At 46.5% G+C, this 25,273-nt stretch overlaps 2 protein-coding genes across 2 annotated transcripts in view; both read left to right on the top strand.

The window, feature by feature from the left end:
* LOC128328981 (RNA binding protein fox-1 homolog 1-like) overlaps positions 1–14,135 on the top strand; it is a 78,019-nt gene extending 63,884 nt beyond the window's left edge. The window contains exon 13 of the transcript XR_008309488.1: positions 13,901–14,135. The gene's annotated coding sequence lies outside the window, so the exon portion shown is untranslated. The remainder of the gene's footprint in view (positions 1–13,900) is intronic.
* Positions 14,136–22,976: 8,841 nt separating this feature from the next.
* LOC128331307 (olfactory receptor-like protein OLF3) lies at positions 22,977–23,906 on the top strand. Its single transcript, XM_053264657.1, has one exon. The coding sequence runs from the start codon at positions 22,977–22,979 to the stop codon at positions 23,904–23,906; it is 930 nt and encodes a 309-aa protein (XP_053120632.1).
* The last annotated feature ends 1,367 nt before the right edge of the window (positions 23,907–25,273 follow it).

The following is a 25,273-nucleotide window of genomic DNA, read 5'->3' as shown; positions in this document are numbered from 1 at the left end:
TCTTTCTGTTGTTTACTTTGCTAGGATAAAACGTAAGCCTTGGGACAGAGTCACAAATGACATGGGCCTGATTGGTACCAAGAGAGCAGTGAGGGCTCCAGCTAATCTCCGAAACCTTCATTTCTGGTCTCTTCCCCCCACCCCACCCACTCCTAGCTTGCTAAGGCTGAGACCAAAGCAAGTTCTTTTCATCCTTCCTTAATAGGAATAAGAATAAGCCCTAAAGAATACACCCTAAAAATGTGAGAAGGAATAAGAATGCTTCCTGACTTCCGGAGCACTAGGTTGCCCTTAGTTACTTAGAGAGAGACCTGAGTTTATGTAAGGAAAGTTATTGCCAAAAGTACATGACTAAAACATGTTGGCTGACACCCAGACTAAATAAAGAACACATGAAGCTCAGACTATTCATCTGTCTAGCTCAGTATACATTGATTAGCAGTGGGTCTGCAATGTTTCGGGCAGGAATCTTACCAGGCCTACCTGGAGATGTCAGGGGTTTACCCTTGGATCTTCTGCATGCAAAGCAGATGTTTTACCAGCCCCAACCCTGTAGAGGGATAAGTAGTCCCATTGAAATTAATGGGGAAAATATTCATGACTAACTTGACATAATAATAATAATAATAATAATAATAATAATAATAATAATAATTATTATTATTATTATTATTATTATTATTATTATTATTATTATTAATTTCTCCTCCTCCTCCCCCCCCTTTTATTTCAGACAAATAAAACAACAACAAATACCACACAGAAAAAAGTCTCATTAATTCAATGGGAACTCTTATGAGTAATTTATTCTGGATGTCAGCCCAGTGAGTTTATACAGCAACACTTTTTTAAAAAACCCAAATCCTTGGTGCTTCTTTATGTTCTTTTAAAAAACCAATCAAGCTTTTGCTTTAGTTGTTTGGAGTTGGGGAGCTGGGAGATGGTAATATGCAGTTGAGGTTAACCTATAAATAATCCCTACTGACCCTCAGAGCTCAAAGGGGGACACCAACAAATAAAAACTGCGCTTAGCAGTTCTACAGAATTGTATCATGAGAATATATGACCTGTATCCTGGTGTAACAGAAGACACACACACTAGAACATTTTAGTACTTCCTCTTTATTAACTGCTCTTTGGTGTTTAAACTAGGCCTGAGAACAATAATGTAGCACTTGGGGAGAAAAATATAAAAGAGTAACCCAGCACTGGAGGCCAAAATGGAGAAGATCTCCACAGCCACCATGTACCTCCCTTTTGTGCTCAGGTAGACTGGAACAAAGGAGACCCAAACGCTGCAGAACACTAACATGCTGAAGGTGATAAATTGGGCCTCATTAAAACTGTCAGGCAATTTCCTGGCTAGAAAAGCCACAACAAAGCTCAGCATGGCCAAGAAGCCCATGTAGCCCAGGACAGAATAAAATATGGCGACTGACCCTTCATTACATTCTAGGATGATTTCTTCCCTCACAGCGTGCATGTCAAAAGCTTGGACTGGTGGAGAGGTTCCTAGCCACACAGTACAAATCCCTGCTTGAAGAAAGGAGCAACAAAAGACAATGGAGCTTGCTAGTCTTTTCCCCACCCATTTCCTCATTGTGGATCCTGGATTGGTGGCCATGAACACTAAAACCACAGTGATGGTTTTAGCCAACACACAGGATACAGTCACTGTGAAGATGACACCAAAAGCGACTTGTCAGAGAAGGCAGTTGACTTTCTCAGGTCGGCTGAGGAAGAGGAAAGAACAGAGAAAGCAGAGCAGGAGGGAAGTAAGGAGAGTGTAGGTGAGGCTCTGATTGTTGGCTCTGACAATTGCGGTATCCTGGTGCTTAATAAGGATGGCTAGAACCAACATTGTGAGTAAAAAAAACGAAAGAGCCAGAAAAGCCAAGCTCATTCCCAGAGGTTCTCTAAAAGACAGGAAGTTTATTGTCTTTGGAATGCATTATGTTTGATCCTTGTTTGGATAGTGATCTTCTGGACATCCAACACAATTATCCTGGTCTGGAAAAAGAAACAGATGCAGACATATTGGAGAGGAGTTACTAATACTTTCACCATGTCTTTCTAGCATTCAGCTGGAAGTACCAAAGGTATTCACATTATATATAGTCTGATGCTTGAGGACCTCATCCAAATCTATGAGGTGTTAAGTTTTGTCCAAAGCATTCTTTTACTCTCACATAAAGTATCTAACTGTGGTGTCCAAGTTGGATCCGAGCAATTCTTTATGCAAAGTGCCTTCCAAACAGGTCATATTGGGTGTCCAAATGGTTCCCTTCTTCTCGGAGAAGGAGACCAATCATTGCTTTGGAAGCCATGACATTCTGAGCCACCACCAAGACAACCTTTATTTGGAAACTGAAATCTCTCAGAACCAATGTGGGTGACTCCAGCACCAGGATGACGGTCAGCTGAGTTAGCCTGAGCTGGTAGAGTGCTGGGCAGCAGGATGGGCAGAACATCAACATAATCCCTATTATGTTCTGCCTATGCACCTTCAGAAGCGCACACTAGAAACTGAACAGCTGGATGGGGCATCCAACTAGGGGGGTGGAATCATGGTAGACCACTGTCACCCACCTCCCCAACCACCACATCTTGCCTGGTCCTGTTCTGTGTAGAACCATGGCAGAGAAGGTGAAACATAATATAATGATTTTAAATGGTGCTGAAGGCTGTAATATTTTAATCTAACAAACATTGTACAATTAAAGCACTGAAAATAGGTATACATCATTCTGTACCACCTGCAACTTCTCATTGTTGATGGAAGTCCCATAAAGATGTACAAAGGCATTAATGATGGCTAATAGGAAAAACAGCAGACATTTTACCCAATGTTATTTGTGGATAGATACCCAATAAGCTCTGCAAAAGGGCACAACTATTCCCCTGGTGAATCCCAAGGTGGTGACAGAACTGCATCAATAAGAGGTAGTGGCTGTTCTTATGATCAGCCAAAACCAGGCTAAGAGAGCCAAGACCGGTCTTGGCTGATTGTAAGAACCGCTGCGAGCCGGTGGCGGTTCAGCAGCAAAACCACCAAAGAAGAGAGGCTCTTAAACAGGGTTAAGGGAATGAGAGCTCCCTTACACCGTTTTCCTTAATCGTCTGCTTGCAGCCAGGTCTGGGAGAATGCAGGAGGATACTCACAATGCACCTCACCCTCTGCACTGCTGAGGAAAGCTGGTTTCCATGTGGGGGTGCGATTTGTCTGACCAGCACGGATGGGGCTATGGTCTGCAGGGGAGGAAAGTTTTTACAGACTTGCTCCCCTCGTGCCGCAAACCCTTTCTCATTGACCATGAGAAAGGGCTCATACTCTGACTCCTTCCACCACAATCATTCTACACATCTACTATGGCATATGTTGGAAGGTTATTAATGGAGTTGCTTACACTTCTGGGATGAAATCTTGCCTTGGGGACAGGAAGCACAATCGTAGCAGCAGAATTTCTCCCCTTCCTTCTTTTTCTTGCTGGAACCAGGTGGGCAATTTTTGTTACATAAAGAAAGGGGTGGCACCTGCCCATTTGAATTAAACATAAGATCAATTTAGCACTGAGGTTTTAAAAATGTGCGGATATGCTCCGCTTCTCTGACAAAGTAACTTATGAAATATAGAACAAATAATCAATTCTAAACGGGGCTACAAGAAAAAAATACAATAGCAACATTATGCTGGGCTGAGGGATGCTGGGCTGGGGATGCATAGGGTCAGTTGCTCTCCCCCTGCTAAATAAAGAAAATCACCACTTTTAAAAGGTGCCTCTTTGCTAAGTTTTAGACTACAATTAAAAACAACAGTTTCAGGAGTGCAGTTGTGTGTCTATTTTTTTTTTTCTAATTACAGACTGCTAATTCTCAGATCCATTCACTGTTTGTCTCTTGAAACAGAACCAATCTAGGTGCCAACCTGATTCACAATAAGTCTACAGTGGGAAAGACTTTAAACCCTTTGAGATAGATACCCAATAAGGACTGACTTTTTGCTGAATTGGTAGCTTTATCAGTTCTGAATTTAATCAGAATGTCAGCCATCGTTAAGTATTTTGGTTTTAAAGTATATGTGCAAATGGATTAAAAACGGAACAATATGTTTTAAAAATACACAATCACATTTCGTCTCAGACACACTGTGCAATAATCCATTTTCCTGTGGGAATCCAACTTCCCTTGGCTAAAGCTTCTGTGCCGCACCATTTTGTCCTCATCTATGACAAAATCTTTGCCTGGAAGAGCCTGCCAATCCATCCTTCCAACCTTGACACTCCTGAAGGAGTTATTTGGAAATGTGACCAAGTTGGTAATATCAAATCCTGTTTCTGATTCCCTGTTCTCTCCAAAAAACACTGCCTCTCCAGCACTGTTGTTAAATGAGACACTCCTAAGAAATGGTTGGAGCTGTATTAAAAGAAAAACAGAAACAAGGGAGAAATTATTTAAAACTCAAACATCTTTCCCCACAGGAACTAAATTATTTCCACAGAGGCGGGGCAAGTCTATAAAGGTCACTATTTAAAACCTAGATTGAGAAAATTCTCGTGCAAACATATTGGACTGGATCAAGAGAGGGTGAGATGGAAAGATGAGAGGTTATTTGCTAGTAGAAGAAGGATGGACCACTGAAATTTGCCTTTTCCATCCCTAATGTCCCAACATTTCTTTAGGAGTTGACTGATGAGTGATTTTATGGTTGTTTAAGCCTATTAGGTCTTAGTGATTAATCATGTGTGTTTCGTGTTTTATCAGCACATGCACAGAGGCCGTGGTCACACAAATGGCCTCTTCACATGCATGGGGGCCATTTTAGTGACTTACACGCTTGCGCAGAGTCCTGAACCGGGCCCAAACTAGCCCGGACTACTCAGGGGGAGGCCAATGGGGGGAGCCGCCCCCGCTCCCCGCCCCCACTCCCCACCCCGTGGCTGCAACTGCCAGTTGGTGGCACTTCTAAGGTACATTTTTACTCCCCCCGCCCGCTGTACTTTTACGGAAGCTCCCCTGCCCTCACTTTACTAGTAAAGGAGTATCTGAGACAGCCGGGGTCAAACAGGGCATGGATCAGTTCAATCTCAGACTGAACTGGGTCCAGTCAAGTTCGACTGGAACGCTTTGAGCTGAGCCGGCTTGAACTTGTCCAATGGTATGGCCATTATATCCAAGAGCTATTCTATTGTACCACTATGTCCAACTTTTGAGTTTACGCAAGAGTGCATTTGTGGTACATGACCGGCAGGAATGGCAGAAGATGGTCCAACATCACAACCTGTCCATCACTGTCCCAATGCAGACATCACGCGTGAACACACAGAGGCAGGGTGTGGAAAAATCAGAGAGCCCATCAGTGCCTCACACCACACCCTCTGCCTGACTCACCTGGAAAGGGGGAAAACACAGAGAGATTGGTGTGGTGCGGGGTCTTGACATGCTGCTCAGGTCCACCCTGAAGCCAGGAAAGGTCTGGCCAGAATGTGTGGTGCTGCTGGCCAAGCTATGGGGGAGAAGATGGGCAACAGCAGTGGCCAACAGACATTGGGGTAGCAGCTGGTGTGAGCAATGGTGGTGAGGCAGGGCTTCTGATGCCTGAGATGGCCTTATGATATGAGGACCAAAGTTCAGGAAATGCCAAAGGGTGGCTGGACATGGAGGTTAATTGGATAAGCAGGGGTGCTGAGAGTGGAGGAGGAAGTGGTAGGCCTTTGAAGGAAGGGATAATAGAAAGGTATTTAGGCACTCTGAAGTCAATGATGAGGCAGACGGTGCTGAGGAGGAGCAGTCTTCATCCAAATCACCCCTGTACACATGTTCCAAAACCTGGCTGAGGCACATGTAGAGTAGCTCTTCAAACGAACACCCCTCTCATGACATTGAAGGGTGCATTGAGAGTGTATCAGCATGTCCAGCAGTAACTTCAGGGTGAGCATGTTCTCACTGAAGCCCTGATGTTATTGAACATAGAGGAGAGCTGGTCTTGTGGTAGCAAGCATGACTTGTCCCCATAGCTAAGCAGGGTCTGCTCTGGTTGCATATGAATGGGAGACTTGATGTGTGAGCACTGCAAGATATTCCCCTCAGGAGATGGAGCCACTCTGGGAAGAGCATCTAGGTTCCAAGTTCCCTCCCTGGCTTCTCCAAGACAGGGCTGAGAGAGATTCCTGCCTGTAACCTTGGAGAAGCCCCTGCAGTCTGTGAAGACAATACTGAGCTAGATAGACCAATGGTCTGACTCAGTATATGGCAATTTCCTATGTTCCTATGAACATGGAGGGCTGTGAACATCTGAATTGGCCATTGGAGGACTGTAGTGGGGGATAACTATTTCCCCTGTGTACAGCTGGCAAAGGCTCTCTTGAGCAAGGAGTTGACCTATGTGATGCGACAAGGCAGACATATTCCCAGATATGCGACCACATTCGCAAAGGGAACAACTGTCATCTGTGTTTGGCTTGGATGGACAGAAGACGTTGGTTTTGTCCTTGGGCACATACTTGAGCCGGGAAGGTTCTAGGCAGTAGGATGGGCAGTACACATCAACAGTATTCCTATTGTGTTCTGCATGTGCACTTTCAGATGCACAAACTTGAAACTGAACAACTGCTGGATGGGAGTGATTAGGGGGGTAGCCACTATCATCCACCTCCCCAACAACTACATCTAGGCTGCTGCTGCTCTATGTAGAACCATGACAGAGAAGCTTATCCCCTTCCCTGCATAACATTATATAACTACTAGTGTTTTCAAGCCCGTTTTAAAAACGGGCGCTAGTAGGGGAGAGTTCCGCCATTCGCCTTCCTTTTCCGCCCACCCGGCGGGCTCCCCCCTCCGTCTTTTTCCTCTCTGTGGTCCCCCCGCCGCCATTCCCCCTCCCGCCGACGCCAGCCTCCATACCCCCTAGGGGTAGGCAATGATGGCTCTCCCACTGTTGTTAAACTACAACTCCCATCATCCCTGTCCACAATTCTGTAGCTGGGGATGATAGGAGTTGTAATTCAGCAACAGCTGGAGAACCGCTGTTGCCTATGCCTGCCTTAGTTAGTAACATAAGACCATAAGAAGAACCGTTTGGATCAGATCAAATATTTGTTTACTCCAACATGCTGTTTCAATGGAGATCAGTTAGATGTGGCATGAAACAACGCCTCCCTCGCATATGCTCCATTGTAGATAGCATAGAGAGGTGTACTCAGAGTTGCCTTTACCCCTGGACTTCTGGCCCGAAGTCCAGGGCCTCCACAGCCCCTGGGACTCCCCTAAGTCCGCCTTAGTCTGTCCCAGATGGTATGGTCGCCTGCACCGCCGCCCCTAGGCAACTTCACTCACTGGATGTAAATTCTGCTGCATGAACACTCATGCTGGTGGTGGCTGAGAGGGGAGCGACTGAGAGGCGAGTGCTGAGAGGCGAGAGCACGGGGGCCAGTTGACCCGGATCCACCCGGGGCCCAGCGTTCGTTTTGCTTTTTCCCTACGCCGCCTCCTCCAGATTGGAGCTGGGTGAGTTGTTTGGGCCAGCCTTCCCCCGCCTCCGCCACACTGCCGGGGCGCTCCCGCCCCTGCCAGCGGGCTCAGTCTGCCTGCTGCGGCCACCAGCAGGGCTAGTTCTCCCGCTGTGGCCGCTGCTGCCAGCGGGGCCAACTCGATGGCCACGCTGCCGGTCTGGCCTGCTCCCGCCCCCGCCTCACATCTGGGGCCGGGCTGCCTTGGTTGGCCAGGGCCGGCCGCCGCCTCATGGCCTGACACGCCACTGGAACGCCTCCGCCTCACATTTGCAGCCCGGTCTCCCTTCTCGGCCGGGCCGGACCCACCGCCGCCGTCTCTGGCCTTCACAGGCCGGCTATCCAGCCTATCTCTCTTCCTTGCGGCAGGTCCTTTTGTCGCCGCCTCTGCTGTCTTTGGCGGGCGGGCCAGACCCGGCCTGCCTCTCAGTTGTCTGCGGCTGGCCTGGAGCCGCCACCGCCGCCTCCCTGCGGCCGCCTCTGCCCTTTCCGCAGCCCGGCAAGGAACCAACATGGCCGCCTGTTCCCTTTGTCCATTTCTGACTCGGCCGTTCTGCGCATGCGCTCCGCGCATGCGCAGAACGGCCGAGGGAGGCACGAACACACGCTTGGTGTCCGTCCACGGACAGACACCAAGCGTTTTATTAGAGAGGATTGTAAATAGTGCTGAAGGCTGTTGTATTCTAATCTCTAACAAACATTACATGAAACATTAAAAGTAGTGACACGATAGGCCTACATCATTCTGTCCCAACTGCAACTTCTCAGTCATTGTCAAGGGAAGTCCCATAAAGATCTGTGAAGGCATTAATGATGACTGATCGGATCAAAACCAACAGGAAAAACAGTAACCATTTCACTCAGTGTTATTTGTGGGTTAAGGTACCCAACAAGGTCTACAAATGGGCACAGCTGGTCTCCTGGAGAACCTCAAGGTGATGGGCTTCAGTGATCACAGTGATCAATGACAAGTAATCTGACTCCTTCCACTTTACCTTAGGCATTTGATACATGCCCTAGTTTTTTAAGTCACACAAAGTGACTTTATGAAATGGAGAATAATAAATTATGAATACAAGAAAGCAATACAATAGGAATATTACATAATGCAGAACATTTTTAAGTACACATTTTCCAAATTCAGAGTGTTCTAAATATAAAAACAAATTCACATGCAGATTGTGAAACTGCGGTGTTTACTAGGGATCTGCGAGTCTGCTTGATGCAAGATGGGCTTGACATCGAACTGGCCTGGCTTGGGCAGTCAAGTTAGAATGGGCCTGCCCCCCCCCACGGGGGGGACACCAATCCAAGTTCAGACCGGACCAACCCCTGTTTCTAAGAACTGGCTCACGGGCCGATTTGGGGGTATCGTTGTAAAGGGGAATCCAGCGAGAATTCTCCTTTACAAGTAAAGGGGGATTCCCTAGCCTAAGGGGGGGGGCAAGTGAAAGAGGAATCTCTAACTTTAATTTCCAGGCAGGGATGGCGGTGAGGGGATCTCCTCTAATACCCCCCCCCCACCGGCCTCCCATATGACAACCCGGGCCAACTGAAGCCTGGTTTGGGCCTCTGCACATGTGTGGAGGCCATTTTTGTGACCTCCGTGCGAGCTCAAAGGCCATTTGCATCACCACACAATTTGTATGATGGCACAAATGGCCACTGAACATGCACGGAGCTCCCCAAAATGGCCCCCAAGCATGCACAGAGGCCCAAACTGGGCCGCAGCCACCCCAGGCTGTCATTTGGGAGGCTGGGGGGGGCAGGTTGGGAGAGCCCCCGCTGCTGCTTCTGTCGCCATGGCTGCCTCTGCCACATGGACATTATAGGTAGGGATTCCATTTTCTCTCCCCCCCACCCCACACACACCCTTAGGCTAGGGAATCCCCCTTTACTTGTAAAGGGAAATCCTTGCTGGATTCCGCTTTGCAAGTATACCTGCTGAGTTGGCGCGCAAACCAGCTTGGCCTGGTTCAATGGCTGAACTGGACTGGACCTAGTTCGGCTGAGTCTGAGAGTGTACCAGGCTGGGTCAGTTCCAGTCTGGCCCGGATTTGAACTGAACTGGCCGGTTCCGTGCACATCCCTAGTGTTTACATAAAGTGCCACACCAGTCAGATATTACACACTCATTAATCATGAAGAATCCCCTAATATAGAAATTTATTTATTATTCAATTTATATAACACCTTTCATAAAACGTATCCCAAAGCGGTTTACAAAACATAATGCAATAAAATTCCATAAATATTCAAATCAATTAAGTCCATACAAACATCAAAAAGCAACGGCTATAAAAACAAAAACAGAGTGGCTTGAAAGGAGAGACTGGTAATTCCTAAGGGGCAAAAGACTGAAAAAATAAAAGAGGCTTTAGCTGTTTTTTTAAAAGTGTCTGTGGTAGACACCAGAGAATGGACACCCATTGGGAGAACATTCCAGAGCTTAGGGGCAACAACAGAGAAGGTCCTGCCCTGCGTGCTCAACCATTGAGCCTCCTTCAATGTAAGCACATGAAGCAAAGCCCCCTCCAATGACCTAGTTGGGCAGGAAGAAACCCTTGGAATCAGGTGGTCCTTCAGATATCCATGGCCAAAACCGTTAAGGTCTTTAAAGGTAATAACCAGCACCTTAAATTTGATCCGGAAACAGATTGGGAGCCGCTGTAGCTCATTCCAAATAGGTGTAATATGTTCCGACGAGGGGTTCCAGATAGAACTCTAGCCACTGCATTCTGCACCAACGATTAAAGCAAAACAAAAAACAGACATGTAAAGAAACCTGAAGATGCATTTGAATGGCACAGAAGAAAGAGGGAGTATTAAATTAAAATGCAGTGTTATTAGCCAATAAGCAAAGAAGAGTGATTGAACATGTTAGATTCCTTAGAAGAGCCTGGAGGTTTCAGGAAGAAAGAGGCTAGGACTGAGGAGAGGAATAAAATGGTTGTTGATGATCCCAGAAGATGGAGTCCCTTCCCCTTTCAGCCCTATGGCCTTAGATTCTCCTGTCCCATGAAGACTGTACCGACATTACAGAATGTTGGAGGCACAGGCCAAGGATGGAAGAGTAGGATCATGTGACCATCGATTCTATGGCAACTGTTGTGTGGTCATAGGGAGCAGCTGGGAGATCCCCACCCTTCTTGGAGAGCTGGTTGGCAAGAAGGTGGCCAATATTCTCTGGTGTGGTGCAGAAGAGAAAATATGCGCTTCAGCCAGAAAATGATACCCAAATCAACAATGGCCGACATTGTGGTGAAGACCATCTGGCAATCCAAGGAAATTAAAGAAGCTTTAGGAGCGGAGAGTCGGGCTCAGGGCAGCAAGGAGCAGCTGCGAAAGTCGAGCAGTGACAACAAGGGCTTCCCCCCCCAAAAGAAAGCCATCTCTTTCCATGGGTGAGAGCCTTGGGAAGGTGGTGGGGTGGGGAGGTGGAGTTTGGTGCACTGCTTCGGACATACTGGCTGACATCCTGACTACATTTTCTCAAGGGAGTCCCATTGAAATGTAAAGGATATATTAGGCATGCCTAACTTGTTCTTTTAACTTCAATAGGATGTCCTTGAGTAAATTTAATCAGGATGTCAGACACAGAGAAATGATTGTTTACAACTCTGGGAGGGACCTGTGGGAAACAACTCTGCCTGGGGTGGGTACCTGACTGTCACACCAAAGTTGACTGAGGTGATCTGACTTGCATCTCCCACCCCCTAGCAAATAGATGCAGGGGTTCTTGCCTTTGCTTCCTGCCCATACAAATCTGCTTGCCTTTGATTCCTGCCCATACAAATCAAGGGAAAGAAGCAGAAATAACAAAGTAGCATCCTAATCACATGCATTTTTGATTAAATCCCCCTGTATTCAGTAGGGTTAACTCCCACAGAAGTGCATAGGATTGCAGCCCTAGGCAGTTGTCCCTGAGAACCCTGGCTTCTTGATTGCCTCCTCTGCTACTTTAACCAACTAGGTTTGTTCTGGAGACCCAGGATTCTTGATTCTCAATAGCCCTATTCAGATGGTATAGAGCACTCATGCTTGCAACAGGCTTACAACTCCCAAGTTCACAACCTACCACATGGTTTGTCTGAAGAGGGAAGCTCCCTAAGCGTGATGGCTGGTGTTTCCACGAACAGCAGCCTCAGGAACACTGACCATCACACTTACTGTGCTTCCCTTTTCAAACAAACAATGTGATGTGTGAATGCCAGGATCGAGGGGGTGAGTGACAGGGTGGGGCAGGACTTCTCTGCTTTTCAAGTTGTGAGCATGGGAGCACTCCATAATGTCTGGATAGGGCTATAAGCCCTATTCACACATTACGTTTAACACACATTCGATTGTATGGTGTGCACAAGTACATATCTGTACACAGGTACAGTTATTCGCATAACGCTGGATACAGGTATAGCAATACACTTCCTACATGTGCCATGCATTCAAGGAACTGATACTCAGGTTCATGTTTAAAATGAATGCAGGTACAGTCATTCACACAAAAATACGTAGGAGTGAACAGGCATCTGTACACTCGTACAACCTATTGCCTGAATAGGGCTATTCATTCTCTACCTTGGAGTATCAGCATCTAGTTGGCACAGAAAGGGGCTTGATAAGTGGAGACTGTAGTTCAGAGAGGCAAATTGTGACTAGCCGGGAAGCAAAGGCTTTGTTACCTGGTGGCCACAAATGTTAGTGCCACAACACATCTCTTAGCCTAACGCCACACTACACATTAGGGGCTGTCTTCATTATCAAAAGTAGGACAGGAGAAACCTCCAACCCTAGTTTGGGAGCTGTACACACTCCTGATATTTCACCATGTGTGAGATAAAAGCAAGGAACAAGGATAAAAGCAAGGAATCTTGACCCTACTAAGATTCCATCCCCAGCTTCAGAACAAGGAAGGAGGGGGGAATCTAGCTAGAGCTTAATAGATGAGAAAACTCCCCACCTCTGACCTTGCTTTTTTCTAACACACGATCAAATATTGAGAGCGCACACACGTCCCAATCAAGGGAAGGAGGTTTCTCCTATCCCAAGCCTCCTCAACTATGGCCCTCCTGCAGATGTTGGCCTAAAACTCCCAAAATCTCTGGCTATTGGCCACTGTGGCTGGAAATTATGGGAACTGTAGCCACCTAATGGTGCAGTGGAGAAGCAACTTGCCTAGAGAGCAGGAGGCTGTTGGTTCGAATCCCCGCTGCTGTGTTTCCCAGACTATGGGAAACGCTTATATTGGACAGCAGTGATGTAGGAAGATGCTGAAAGGCATCATCTCAGACTGTGTGGGAATGGCAATGGTAAACCCCTCCTGTATTCTACCAAAGAAAACCACATGATTCTGTGGTCATCAGGAGTCGAATCCGACTTGACGGCACGACTTTCGTTTAGTCCAAAAGCAGCGCAGGGGCGGGGGGGGCAAAGTTGAGCAGATAATAATCGTGAGAACAGCCACCCTACTACATTAGGCAAATCATCAAGAGGTGGCCATTCCTCTCAAAGAATAGAGGGGAGGTTAACACTCCCACCCCTGCACCATTTCCTATCGAAAATCTCTCCCTCCCCAAAGAGGTTATTTGCTGCAAATAGCTGCTTAAGTGGAAAATAGCTGCTGCTTCAGGGAGGATTTCAAGAAAATGGCTGAGGGGAAAACATTAATCCCCGCTCCCTGTGCAGTATAGTTCTAGTGCATATTGGGGACTGCTCTCCCTCACAGCTGCCTGTTGGGAAAAAGGGACTCTTCTTCTAAGCTCATTTTATAACCTAACACAGGGAAGCTCTTCTCATGATCCGTGAGAAGAGCTGCTGTTGGGTCTGCAGGGAGAGTGGGCTTAGCCCGCTCTCCCCGCAGATGATCAAAGAGCAGCCCTGGGCGGCTGGTTTGGCCACTCACACAACTGCTGACTCTGTCACACAGTTGACTGAGCGCGTGGGGCATCCTGGAGAGACCCCCGAGCCTGGAAAGCTGGCTGCAGCCTCCTGGTCAGGGATCTACTCATGTGTTGCCTGTGAGCCCGGTGGTTCCCACGATCCCTGGGAAGCGGGCTAAGCTCCCTTAGCCTGCTTCCCACTGATTGTGGGAATAGCCTCACGGATTCTCAAACCTGGGTCCTTGGATGTTGTTAAACTATGGCTCCCATCATTCCCAGCCACAAAGACTGCTGTGGCTGGAGAGGATAGGAGTTGTAATCCAATAACATCTAAGGACCCAAGCTTGAGAACCTCTGAAACGCAATGTCATGTGAAATATGGCCCAAAGGTACTACAAGACTCTTGGTTGGTTTTACTGCAACCGACTTGCGTGACTGCCCTTCTGAAATGTGTTGTTCAAAGGGATGCCATCTTGTTTCTGTGGCTAATGTAATGTATGTGCCATTTTCCCACCTCAGGGTTGAGCCCCACATGACCAATGAAAACTCCAACCTCAACTTGAAACGTTCTTCTGCCGTCACAAATGTTTTACTTCTGAACCTGACTGATGGGGAATGTGACGACTCCAGCACAGAGAATGAATCCACTCATGATGGCGGTCCTCCCAGGGGAACAGGTGGTGAAAGAAGGGATCCCTTGCCCCCCGTCAAGTCAGCTTGGTCTGAGGAGGAGGACGATACCTCCAGCCAACAGGTGAAGGGAAGAACTCTAGACAGACAGAAATGCTGTCACTCTTTCCAAGACACTTAAACCAACATTGGTCCATTGTAAACACAGCCAAAATATAGTCAGCCCCCAAACAGGGACCATACATTTCAAATCCAGATCCTAGCCTAAGAACCTCACCCTCAACCCATACATCCTAGAACCCTGATAATGGACAGGTTTAGACCCTTCTAAACATTTGGGCTACTATAGAGTGGCAACATTCAAGCAGAGCCAGCTTTAAGCCTGACAAAAACTACTGAAGATACATGCCAGGCTGCAGTTGCATTGGCCATTATGGGAAAATACATTTCCCATAAAATGTGAATGAGTTTTAGACTACAGTTAAAAATAGTTTCAGAGGTGCAGGTGTGTGTATGTTTAAATACAAGCTGCTACTTCTCTGCTCCATTCACGGATTGTCCCTTGAAACAAACCAGATGTAGTTGCCAACCTGGTGGTGGTGGTGGTGGGGAAACGACCAGACTCTTTGGAAGATCTGATACAGGCTGACTTTTAGCCGAATTTGTATCTTTACCATACCTGAATGCTTGGATTGTATCATGGTGTCAGCCATTCCTAACAACTTGGGGTTTTTTGTATATGTGTTAATGGATTGAAACTTGAATAATATTTCCAAAAAGAAATTAATCGCATTTGGTTTCAGAGACACTCTGCAATTATCCATTTTCCTGTGGGAATCTCACCTCACCTGGCTAAAGCTTTTGTGCCACGCCATTTTGTCCTCACCGGCAAGAAATTCTTTGCCTGGAAGAGCCTACAAATCCATCCTTCTAACTTTGACTCTCATGAAGAAGTCATTGGGAAATGCAACCAAATTGTTAACATCAAATCCTGCTTCTGATTCCCTGTTCTCGTAAAACAACAACAACAACAACAACAACCCCACTGTTTCTCAAGCACTGTTGTTTCTTGAGACATGTCACAGAAAGGTGTATTGAAAGAAAAGCCAGAAATGAGAGAACATTATTTAAATTTCAAACATCTTTCCTTACAGAAACAGAATTGTTTTCACATAGGCTGAGTATAGCTATTTAAAACCTAGGCCCAGAAATCCTCATGCAAATTTCTATTGCACTAAATGATGAGAGGGTGTGATGGAAAGAGGAAAGGTAAGATGGTGGTAGAAGAAAGCTGGGCCACTGAGACATGCCTTTTCCATTCCTAATGTCCAAGCAATTCTTGTTGTCTGATGAGTGCTTCTGAGAAGTGAATAAATGTACTGGCACTGCTGGTAAAGCATCTTCCAAGTGCTGGTCAATGCCTAGGAATGGAAGCCTCCACTTAGGGTTTTCTCTGATGGAGCTTGACAAAGCCTCCTGCTGCTGGACTGAGGTTAGGACTGCCCGCCCCCCTGTCTAGCTAGTGTACAACGTCTCCTGCCTTTCTCTTTCAGAAAAAATACAAGAGTTCCTACAGGGGATAACTCTGTGCTTTAAAGTCTTCTCTGACTCCACGTATATTAAGATCATCAGCTGAAGCCTTGATCCTTGTGCTCCAGATTTGGAAATTAGGTGGGCGAATATCAGACATCGAAGGCAACATCCGAATGCTGTGCTTGTGAAACAGACAAAGCAGGAAGACCTTGTAGATGCAATAAATTACTGAGATTTTTGGAATTGTCATCTTGTGCTATTCTGCAAAAAAAAATAAAGCTCATACCTATGAGCGTCTCATGGATTGTGCACCTTGTTGCACAAGCACAAATATGTTTGTGGGAAAGCCACTCCAGACTTAACACAACTAATGAACTCAATGTCCTGGCCGACAACCAGACTAACAAAGTCCTTTTGCTATTGGAGGACCGATGGTGCTTCTGAACAGTTCCGGACTAATGCTGCTCTGCTGCTCGTGCAGGTCAGGGGTAAATTTGATGACCCCCCCCTTTCCCATAGGCACACACTGCGCCACCTGAAAATATGTCCCTGAGAGCAGAGCAGGGGCGTAACTACCATTAGGCAAGGGGAGGAGGCTGCCTGGGGGGCCCCACGCCTCGAGGGGGACCCCAGAGGCAAGTCACATGACTATATATTGTGAAGTGTCTGTGTGTGTGTGTGTGTATCCGCGAGGGGCCCATTTTAAAATTTTGTGTCTGGGCCCACTCCAGCCTTGTTACGCCCCTGGAGCAGAGCCACCCTCAGGGACATCTAGTTTCATCTGACATAGAGCGCTCTTTGGAAGAGGGAGTTGTTTTTGAAATCTGCCCCTACACAAGCAGTAGAACTGAGTTAGTCAAACTCTTTAGAAGCACAGGCACTTGTCCTGTAGCACCAGGGCTTCATTAGTCTGGATGTCAGCCTCTCTTTTTCCTTCTGTGGCGCCCTAACCTTGAGATAGTTTCCTCAAAGACATGTCCCTGGCATCCACTGGCTGACTTACTGAGCAACATTCTGTGCACATTCTAATGCAAGTTTTGGGCAGTATAAAAATATGTTAAATAAATAAATAAATAAAGCAAGCAAGCAAGCAAGCAACATGCATGAAATTGCAGAAATGCAGCTGCACAATAATATGGACACTCTTTCCAATAGCTGTGCTATCATCCAACTCTGTGCAATTTGTGCATTTGCACAAGAGCACACTTGTACAGTTGCATGCACGTTGCATTATCACATGCACAGAACGTTGCACAGAATGTCAGCCACTAATCTCAGTATATATTCAGGTACCAGCTGTTTTGTCTGCTGACACGTTTAACAGGATTTGTTTTTGCTGAACTTTATTTACTCATGCTGTTCTATTTCTAATTTTAGTGGTCTTAATTTCTTCATATATACTTCTTGTCTTGTTTTAATTTGTTGAGAGTATCTGCTGATAAAAAAGAAAAGAAATGGAGGCCATTGCCTTGCTTGAGCCCCCAATAGCTGAATGCATCCTGAAGGAGGTTATTGAAGACATGGCGATACCTGCAATTATATCAGGGGAAAACCCTCTTTCCTCACTGCCATATAGCAATAAAGCACTCAGGTTAAAGGGCTCCTTGGAGGAAAAGCGGGATATAAAATGTAAAAATAAAAAAAAATTAAAAATAGTGAGGCTATTCTCACGATTGCAGAAAACAGGGCTAGCCTCTGCTAGCCCAATTTTCTGTAATCGTGAGAACCACCAGGCTCGGCTGCAAGCCTGGTGGTTCTAGAGCAGGTAACTCGCTCAAGTACCCCTCCCCTAGAACCGGGTTTGCGGAGCGCTCCGCAAACCCGGTTTCCAAGATCGTGAGTAGCCGCGGCATGGCTCTGCACCACGCCTACTCACGAGGAGACCCCCGGAGGGGAGGCAAAAATCTGCCTCCCAGCTCTGGGGATCTCTCCAGTATGCCCTGCTTGCTCACGCAGGGCATACTGGAGCTTCCGGAAGCCGTGCGGTCCCCAAACTCCCCAGCCCCCGTCGGCTCCATCATGGAGCCGGCGATAGTGGGCGGCCGATCTGGCTGCCCAGGGCTCCTGCTTGCTCGTGTGCGGGGAGAGCGGGCTTAGCCCACTCTCCCCGCTCAACTTCGCAAACCGGGTCTCACTGATCGTGAGACCCGGCTCCATATCTAGTTCCAGATACTGTAGCCTCTATATAGCACAGCAAGGGAAAGTTCAAGAGGGTGGAAAAGAAAAGTCCCTTTCTTTGTAACACCTTCCTGTAACCCCTTGCCCTGAAAAACATCAAAAGGTTCCTGTTCTAGGCTGGCTAGAACCCCAAACAGGAACACTTTGTAAACGTTTGGGGGATGCTCTGCAACATTTTTAGTAGGATCCCTCTTAATTCCTCAAATACCAAACTTGGGTGGTTCCAATTCCATCAATCTCCAAGGGAAAAGGAGTCATCTAGCTTAAACCAGCCTGGTAGAAAACAGGGAAGCAATTCTCACGACCAGGAGAAATCGGGCTAAGGGAGACTAGCCCGATTCCTCCTGGTTGTCTGCTGCCGGAGCCACACGGCTCCTGGCAGCAAAGCACCCAAAGTACCCCTCCCCTTAAATGAAGTGAGCCGAACTAGAGCTCCGCTAACCCTGTTTAGTTGATTGTGTGCTGCCGTGGCGTGGCTCTGCGCCAACACATGAGGAGACCCCTGCTGGGGATCCTTCCAGAATGCCCCACGCACTGGCGTGGGGCCTTGGAATTTCCAGGGGCCAGCTGGCCTCCAATCCCTGCTGACCCTTCTGGCCGTGTAGTGTTGCTGGCAGTCGTGTGGGCGGCTGATCTGGCCGCAAAGGGCTCCAGCACTGCTAAGCCCGCTCTCCCTGCAGACCTCATTGAGGCGCTTCACAGCAATCGTGTGAAGCGCCTCCGTGTTAAATCTATCCCAACTGAGTTGTTAAAAATTCATAAAACGTTGTGTTCTGCAACTCTGTATTTCAGGTCAGGATCAAAGCTAATATAGATTTAACTAGAGTTTATTCAGAAACAACTCCATTTTCTCCTCCTCCTTTTCATCCCTTTTCCTTTCTGACTCCACCCCCACCCCCACTCTCTACTGGATCCCCACTGGGACAAACATCTAAACAACAAAATAAACCGGACAGAATACAACAGTGCTCTGTGGTTTTTTATCCACTACCCCCTCTTAATTTGTCTAAAAGTGCCCTTTTTATTAAAATGGGTAGTGCGGTAGCGGTAACTTCTGTTGGACTGACTCCGTTAACTAAAGGAACTACGCACAACTTACACCACTAGGTGGGTCAACATTTATTTGTTTGTTTGTTTGTTTTGATTTCTATATCACCCCTCCAAAAATGGCTCATGGTGGTTTACACAGAGAAATAATAAATAAATAAGATGGCTCCCTGTCCCCAAAGGGCTCACAGTCTAAAAAGAATCGTAAGATAGACACCATCAACAGTCACTGGAGGTACTGTGCTGGGGGTGAGTAGGGCCAGTTACTCTCCCCCTGCTAAATAAAGAGAATCACCACATTAAAAGGTGCCACTTTGCCAAGTTAGCAGGGGTTTGCTGCCATAATACTGCAAGCATTCTTCACCTCTGCAGATTCTTAGATCAAAGTCTGTTCCTTCCATGACTTGTGGAAGAGCAATACAACCTGAACATGCAATATCTTTCCTAGAATCTCAGTGGAGTGTCAATTGGGCACAAGGAAAGGAAGTTAGAGTGTGAATCCTGCCTATTGTAATCAAATTAGCTACAGAGAAAAGGTGCAGGGGAAGCCCAAATCTTTTTTGCCCTGGAGGACAGAGGTGCAGCTGAGTAATTTTGAACCCTGGACTTAAGGCCATTTTCAAATTATTTGGTATCAATGGCCAGGGACCAGAAGGTTCTCTTGGTCAAATGTAAAGGCTGCTTCTGGGAGGAGACCTAGTCTTGTGGTAAGGTAAAGTGTGCCGTCGAGTTGATTTCAACTCCGGGTGCCCACAGAGCCCTGTGGTTTTCTTTGGTAGAATACAGGAAGGGTTTACCATTGCCTCTCCCATGCAGCATGAGATGATGCCTTTCAGCATCTTCCTATATCCCTGCTGCCTAATATCGGTGTTTCCCATAGTCTGGGAAACATAGTAGCGGGGATTTGAATGGGCAACTTTCTGCTTGTTAGTCAAGCATTTCCCTGCTGTGCCACTTAAGGCGGCAGCAAGCATGAATTATTCCATTTGCTAAGAAGGGTCTGCCCTGGTTTGTATTTGAAAGGGATACTACATGTGAGCACTGAAAGATATGGGGCCACTCTGGGAAGAGCATCTGCACTGCAGCTTTTTCTCCTATCTTGATTCCACACAGTCACTTCTCCCTCTTCCCACCTAGTTGTTTGCACTCACACAACCAAAAATTGGGAGCACACACAGCTCCCAAACCTGGGTAGGACATTTGTCCTACCCTGTTTTCACATTTCACAATGAATGTGTGAATGGCTTTATTATTATTATTATTATTATTATTATTATTATTATTATTATTAAACTTTAAAAGAATTATTAATGATGCTGCTTTGGGAACCAATCTTGGCTAAAAAGTGCATGTGCATGTCAGACAAATATAGTCAGATCTTCCTCCTATTCTGAGCTGGGTTGTGTCTTGACTTTACAGCCCAAAGTGGTGGTTTTAATGACCCTTGGGGAAAATTTGTCGCAGAAGCAAAGGAATCCGAGTCTCCAAAGGCTGCCGCCATATTATTTATTTATTTATTTAATTTCTATATCACCTTTCCAAAATGGCTCAGAACTTTTCACAATTAAAACAGAGATGTTTTTTCACATGATGAAAGGCATTCCAGGGCAACAGAGGCAACAAATCCCTTCTTTTGTGCTTCAGATAGGGAGTGGTTGCCCTCTGGGATTGGATATGGAGACAGCGAGCTTCTTCCATTTCCCCAGAAACCTTTTGATCATCTCTATTTAAAGCCCCACAATGCCCATAGGTGCCGGTAGAAGATGGAATCATTCAGGGAGGATTCATATAAGAATTACTTCTCTCTGCTCGTTTGGGCTCCTGCTACCTACAGTCTCCAACAATGAGGCAGATTTCTTTCCCCAGAATCTACTGGAAGCTATGACTACACAATTAAGACCTCCATGGATGCTAGTGGGCACCTTTCTGTTGGTGCCCCAGAATTCAGTAGAGAGAAACAACAGAGTTCAACCACTCGTGCCCCCTTCCCCACTGAGGCTAAAACACTTGTCTGACATTAATGAAAACATGCTCCATTGTTCAGAGAGGCTTTCAGAGATCCTTGTGGCAGTGGTAGCACTTCCACTTCCTGTAACCCTTTCCTTCCAGAGGCTAACAAAGAGGGTAAGTGAACATTTGCCACTCTTTAAAATTAGTGATGCTTCAGGATCCATATATCTGGAGCAATGCATTGGAGACCAGTTTGCTGTGAGGCTTTAGTCAGTGTTGAGGTTTATCTTACCAAGTTCCCCATTTTGAGGACACATCAGTCTTCATGCTCCCTATGGAAAGACAAAGGATGCTTTAAAGAGAGGGCTTTGACATGCCTACAATGAGATGCCTTATAAAAGTCTGGGCTTCAGTTTCACAATAACTCATAGCAACATAGGAAGCTGCCATATACTGAGTCAGACCATTGGTCCATCTAGCTCAGTATTGTCTTCACAGACTGGCAGCAGCTTCTCCCAAGGTTGCAGGCAGGAATCTCTCTCAGCCCTGTCTTGGAGAAGCCAGGGAGGGAACTTGAAACCTTCTTCTGCTCTTCGCAGAGCGGCTCCATCCCCTGAGGGGAATATCTTACAGTGCTCACATTTCTAGTCTCCCATTCAAATGCAACCAGGGCAGACCCTGCTTAGCTAAGGGGACAAGTCATGCTTGCTACCTCAAGACCAGCTCTCCTCTTGGTTCCAAAACTATGAAATACTGTTACATCCACTCCGAGTGAGGAGAAGTTCCCAGGGTGCAGAGCTACTTGGATTCTGGCTTTCTTGGGAGGAGAGATCACTGGAGACTTATGCTGTCATTGTAGTATTTGGCCCATTTACAAATATACACATAGAGCATTAGATGTAATTGAAATGGAACATTCCTACAAGTGGCAACAAGCTTCATCAGGTCCCCAGAGAGAGAACGCCTTTACCCCAAGGTATGTCAGCTGGTCACTCACTTTCTCCCAGCTTCTCTAAAACTCAGTCTTTTGCTCTCTGTCTCACTCCCAAGCTTCCTCTCCATCCCAAGGGGCTTCTTTTTTCACACTCACACACCAGTCACCCTCTCACCAGGTGGAGGCATGGAAAGGCCACCTTGCAAAATTCTTATGACTTCCCCTTGCATGGTGCTCTCCAGGAGTTGACACTGGACTATCTGCCTAACAAAAGAGGAGGCCAGCTAGCTGCAAACTCGGAACAACACAGGTCTGTTGGAGTACAGTATATGGTGGAACTTCTTTCACCATACAGGAAAAAAGCAGAGCTCTGCATCTCTCTGCAATCATCAGAATACTCACTGGGGCTTTTGGAAGTTCAAAAATAGGCTTTAATTAAAATGAATGCACAGAAAGCATAAGCTAACCAACGAGGCTATCGTGAGAACAATTCAAAATACAAGACAATATAAAGCATGACACTCAAAATATGAGGAAGGGTGTGGAACACCTAGGTCTCAGGTGCAGTCTCTGGCATCTTCAGGTAGGGCTGAAGCCTGGAAATCCTGGAGCACTGATGCCAATCAATGTAGACAAAACTGAGCCAGATGGACCAATGGTGACTCAGTATAAGGTAGCTGTAGAACTACCCTCTCCCTTTCATACTCTCTCCAATGTGTTTCTATTCTATCTTGTGATGGGTTTTAGTTCTAAACTGCTTCAGGAGACGATCTTATTCTTAATGGATTATCACTTTTGGTGTTCAGGAGTTTGGTTGTCAGGTTCAGATTCAAAGCAATAAAGATATTTTAAGTTCTGGTTCAATGAAAAAGTCTCTCTGAACTGGTTTTGGGGTTTCTGGTCTCTGGACTATAAATTTAAACCAGCTTGAAACCTGCATAACTCTTTCTCGCAAAGAAATCTGGGGGCGGGGGTGGTTTGAAGCAGCACTGATCATTCTTTCTCAGAGAGCCCCCAACCTCATCTACAATTTACAGGATTTCTTACAGATTGGAAACTAGTTTCAATTGATATTGAATTGTTGATATTGTTTTGATACAAAACAATATTAAGATTGTATGGGTGAGTCAGACCCAAGAACTGAGAAGTGGGGAGGGGAGCGGCACCATCACCACCACAGTTACCAGGATCAAAGAGAGACTTCTCAGTTTAACATGTCCTATTATCGTCATGGGCCACAATGGTCTGTGGCCATGCTCCAAAACCTACCTGCCCCCCATGCTACGGGTTTTATTTTATTACAGATGGTGCTGGAAAAGTGAGATGGCTGTGAAAAATGGCACAGCGGTGACAGAATTCATTTTGTTGGGACTCACCAGCCAACCCCGGATGAAGCTTCTCCTTTTTGTGCTCTGCTCAGCAGCCTACATGATCACTCTGTGTGGGAACCTGACCATTGTGGTGCTGATCCGGGTGGATTCCCGCCTCCACACCCCCATGTACTACTTTGTAACCCACTTGTCTCTTATTGATATCTGCTACACCACCAGCGCCCTACCCCAGATGCTGGTAAACCTGCTCTCGGATCGTGGCACTATCTCCTTTGTGGGCTGTGTGGGTCAGCTCTACATCAACGTGGCCATGGGGGTAGCAGAATGCTTCCTGCTGGCTGTGATGTCTTACGACCGCTACGTAGCGGTGTGCTACCCTCTGCACTATGGGGCTGCCATGGCACCAGACCTCTGCCGCCGCCTGGCAGGTGCCTGCTGGGTTAGTGGCTTCTTCAATGCTGTGGTTCTGACCACTGTCACTTTCCTCCCACCATACTGTGGGCCAAACCAGATTAACCATTTCTTCTGTGAGGCTCCTGCCGTGCTCCAGCTGGCCTGTGCCGACACGGCACCCACTGAAGCGGTCATCTATGTATCGGGCGTGATCATCCTCATGATCCCTTTTGGCCTCATCTTGGTCTCCTACCTCCAGATCCTGGCTACTGTGGTCCATTCTACTGCCAGCCGGCACAGGGCTTTCTCCACCTGTGCCTCTCACCTGGCCGTGGTGTCTCTGTTCTATGGCACCATAAGCTTCATGTACATGCGTCCCCGCTCCAGCCGCTCATTGGAACAGGACAAGAAGTTCTCAGTGCTCTATGCTGTGGTCACACCCATGCTCAATCCTATGATATATAGTCTCAGGAACAAGGATGTCAAAGGGGCCATGCTTAAAGTGTTGGGGGGAACGGAAGGCAGCTAAAAGCTACACCTTTTGCTTCTTTGAAGAGTTTAGAATTATTTTGGAAATTTGCTGAGTGGGAACTGGATGTGCTTCCTGTTCCCCAATAAGGATGTCAAATCCATAATCCAGCCTTCACATCTCCCCAACCAAGAAAATACTCATGTTCCTGGCAACATGGAGACAACAAGGGATAAATGGATTCCCTAATTTCAATGCAATTCTGACACTCCTTTGGTTTCACTCCAGTTGAATTGCATCAGAACTTCCAGGTTCTGGAATGTCAGAGTGGACTGTGCGTATGTGCCCAAACCTGGAGGAGGAAATGAAATAAAAGAAATAAAATATCATTTTTATTTTTAAAAAATTATGCAATTGTACTGTTGTGAAAGTTAAAAAATTAAATGGAAGTTTATTTTAGGCAAGCTCATTTTTTTAGTTTACTTTTAGTATGCTTTGACTGCAAAAAGACAAAAAAAGGAAACAGGATTATGACTCCTACAAAGCTTTGAAAAGATATAGGGTGTTTTCCGGACTATGAGAATTGCAATGCTTAATGTGTTGCAAACTGTGACGGAATAGTGAAACAGTTTCAAAACGAGAGTAAAGGGTTGTTTAATGTTTCATTGTAAGCTGGTGACCATTCATATTTTCCGTCCGCTGAGATGTTATTTTCTAGGCAGGGCTGTCCAAATTCTCATTAAAACACATTTTTCTGCCCCTCCTCCTGCTCTATTTGGGTCAATGGAGTCGTGGAGTGCGTGCGACGCGATTTTTTAAAAAAAATATTTTTTAAAACTAGCTGAACCCACACAGAGGATCTGTGCGCTAGGATGTTTTTGCTGTCTTTGCCCCCTGCCAGAGCCCCTGCTTTATTGCTCAGTGTCAGCCACCCACTTTCACTCGTCCCCTCCCTGCCGCTCTCTCACTTGCCCCCTCCCTGCCGCTCGCTCACTAACTCGCCCCCTCCCTGTTCACTTGCTGACTCACTCACCCCCTCTCCGGGGGGGGGAGTGAGTTTCTTGTTTTGCCGCCTTCTTCTTCTTCTTCTTCTTCTTATTATTATTATTATTATTATTATTATTTACATTTATATCCCGCTCTTCCTCCAAGGAGCCCAGAGCAGTGTACTACATACTTAGGTTTCTCCTCACAACAACCCTGTGAAGTAGGTTAGGCTGAGAGAGAAGTGACTGGCCTAGAGTCACCCAGCTAGTATCATGGCTGAATGGGGATTTGAACTCGGGTCTCCCCGGTCCTAGTCCAGCACTCTAACTACTACACCACGCTGGCTCGGAACAAAAAAGGTGGACAACCATAAAGGAAAATAGTGGGAATTTAAAAAGCTAATGTGTTGGAAGAGTTGAAAAAACAAAACAAAACCAAAA

The sequence above is a fragment of the Hemicordylus capensis genome, chromosome 6 (assembly GCF_027244095.1).
Source record: "Hemicordylus capensis ecotype Gifberg chromosome 6, rHemCap1.1.pri, whole genome shotgun sequence".
Lineage (NCBI taxonomy): Eukaryota > Metazoa > Chordata > Lepidosauria > Squamata > Cordylidae > Hemicordylus > Hemicordylus capensis.
This window is presented reverse-complemented; position numbering and strand designations above follow the sequence as displayed.

What these genes read in the sequence shown, in the direction of transcription:
- LOC128331307 (XM_053264657.1), top strand. Translation starts at nt 22,977, where the DNA reads ATGGCTGTGAAAAATGGCACAGCGGTGACAGAATTCATTTTGTTGGGA.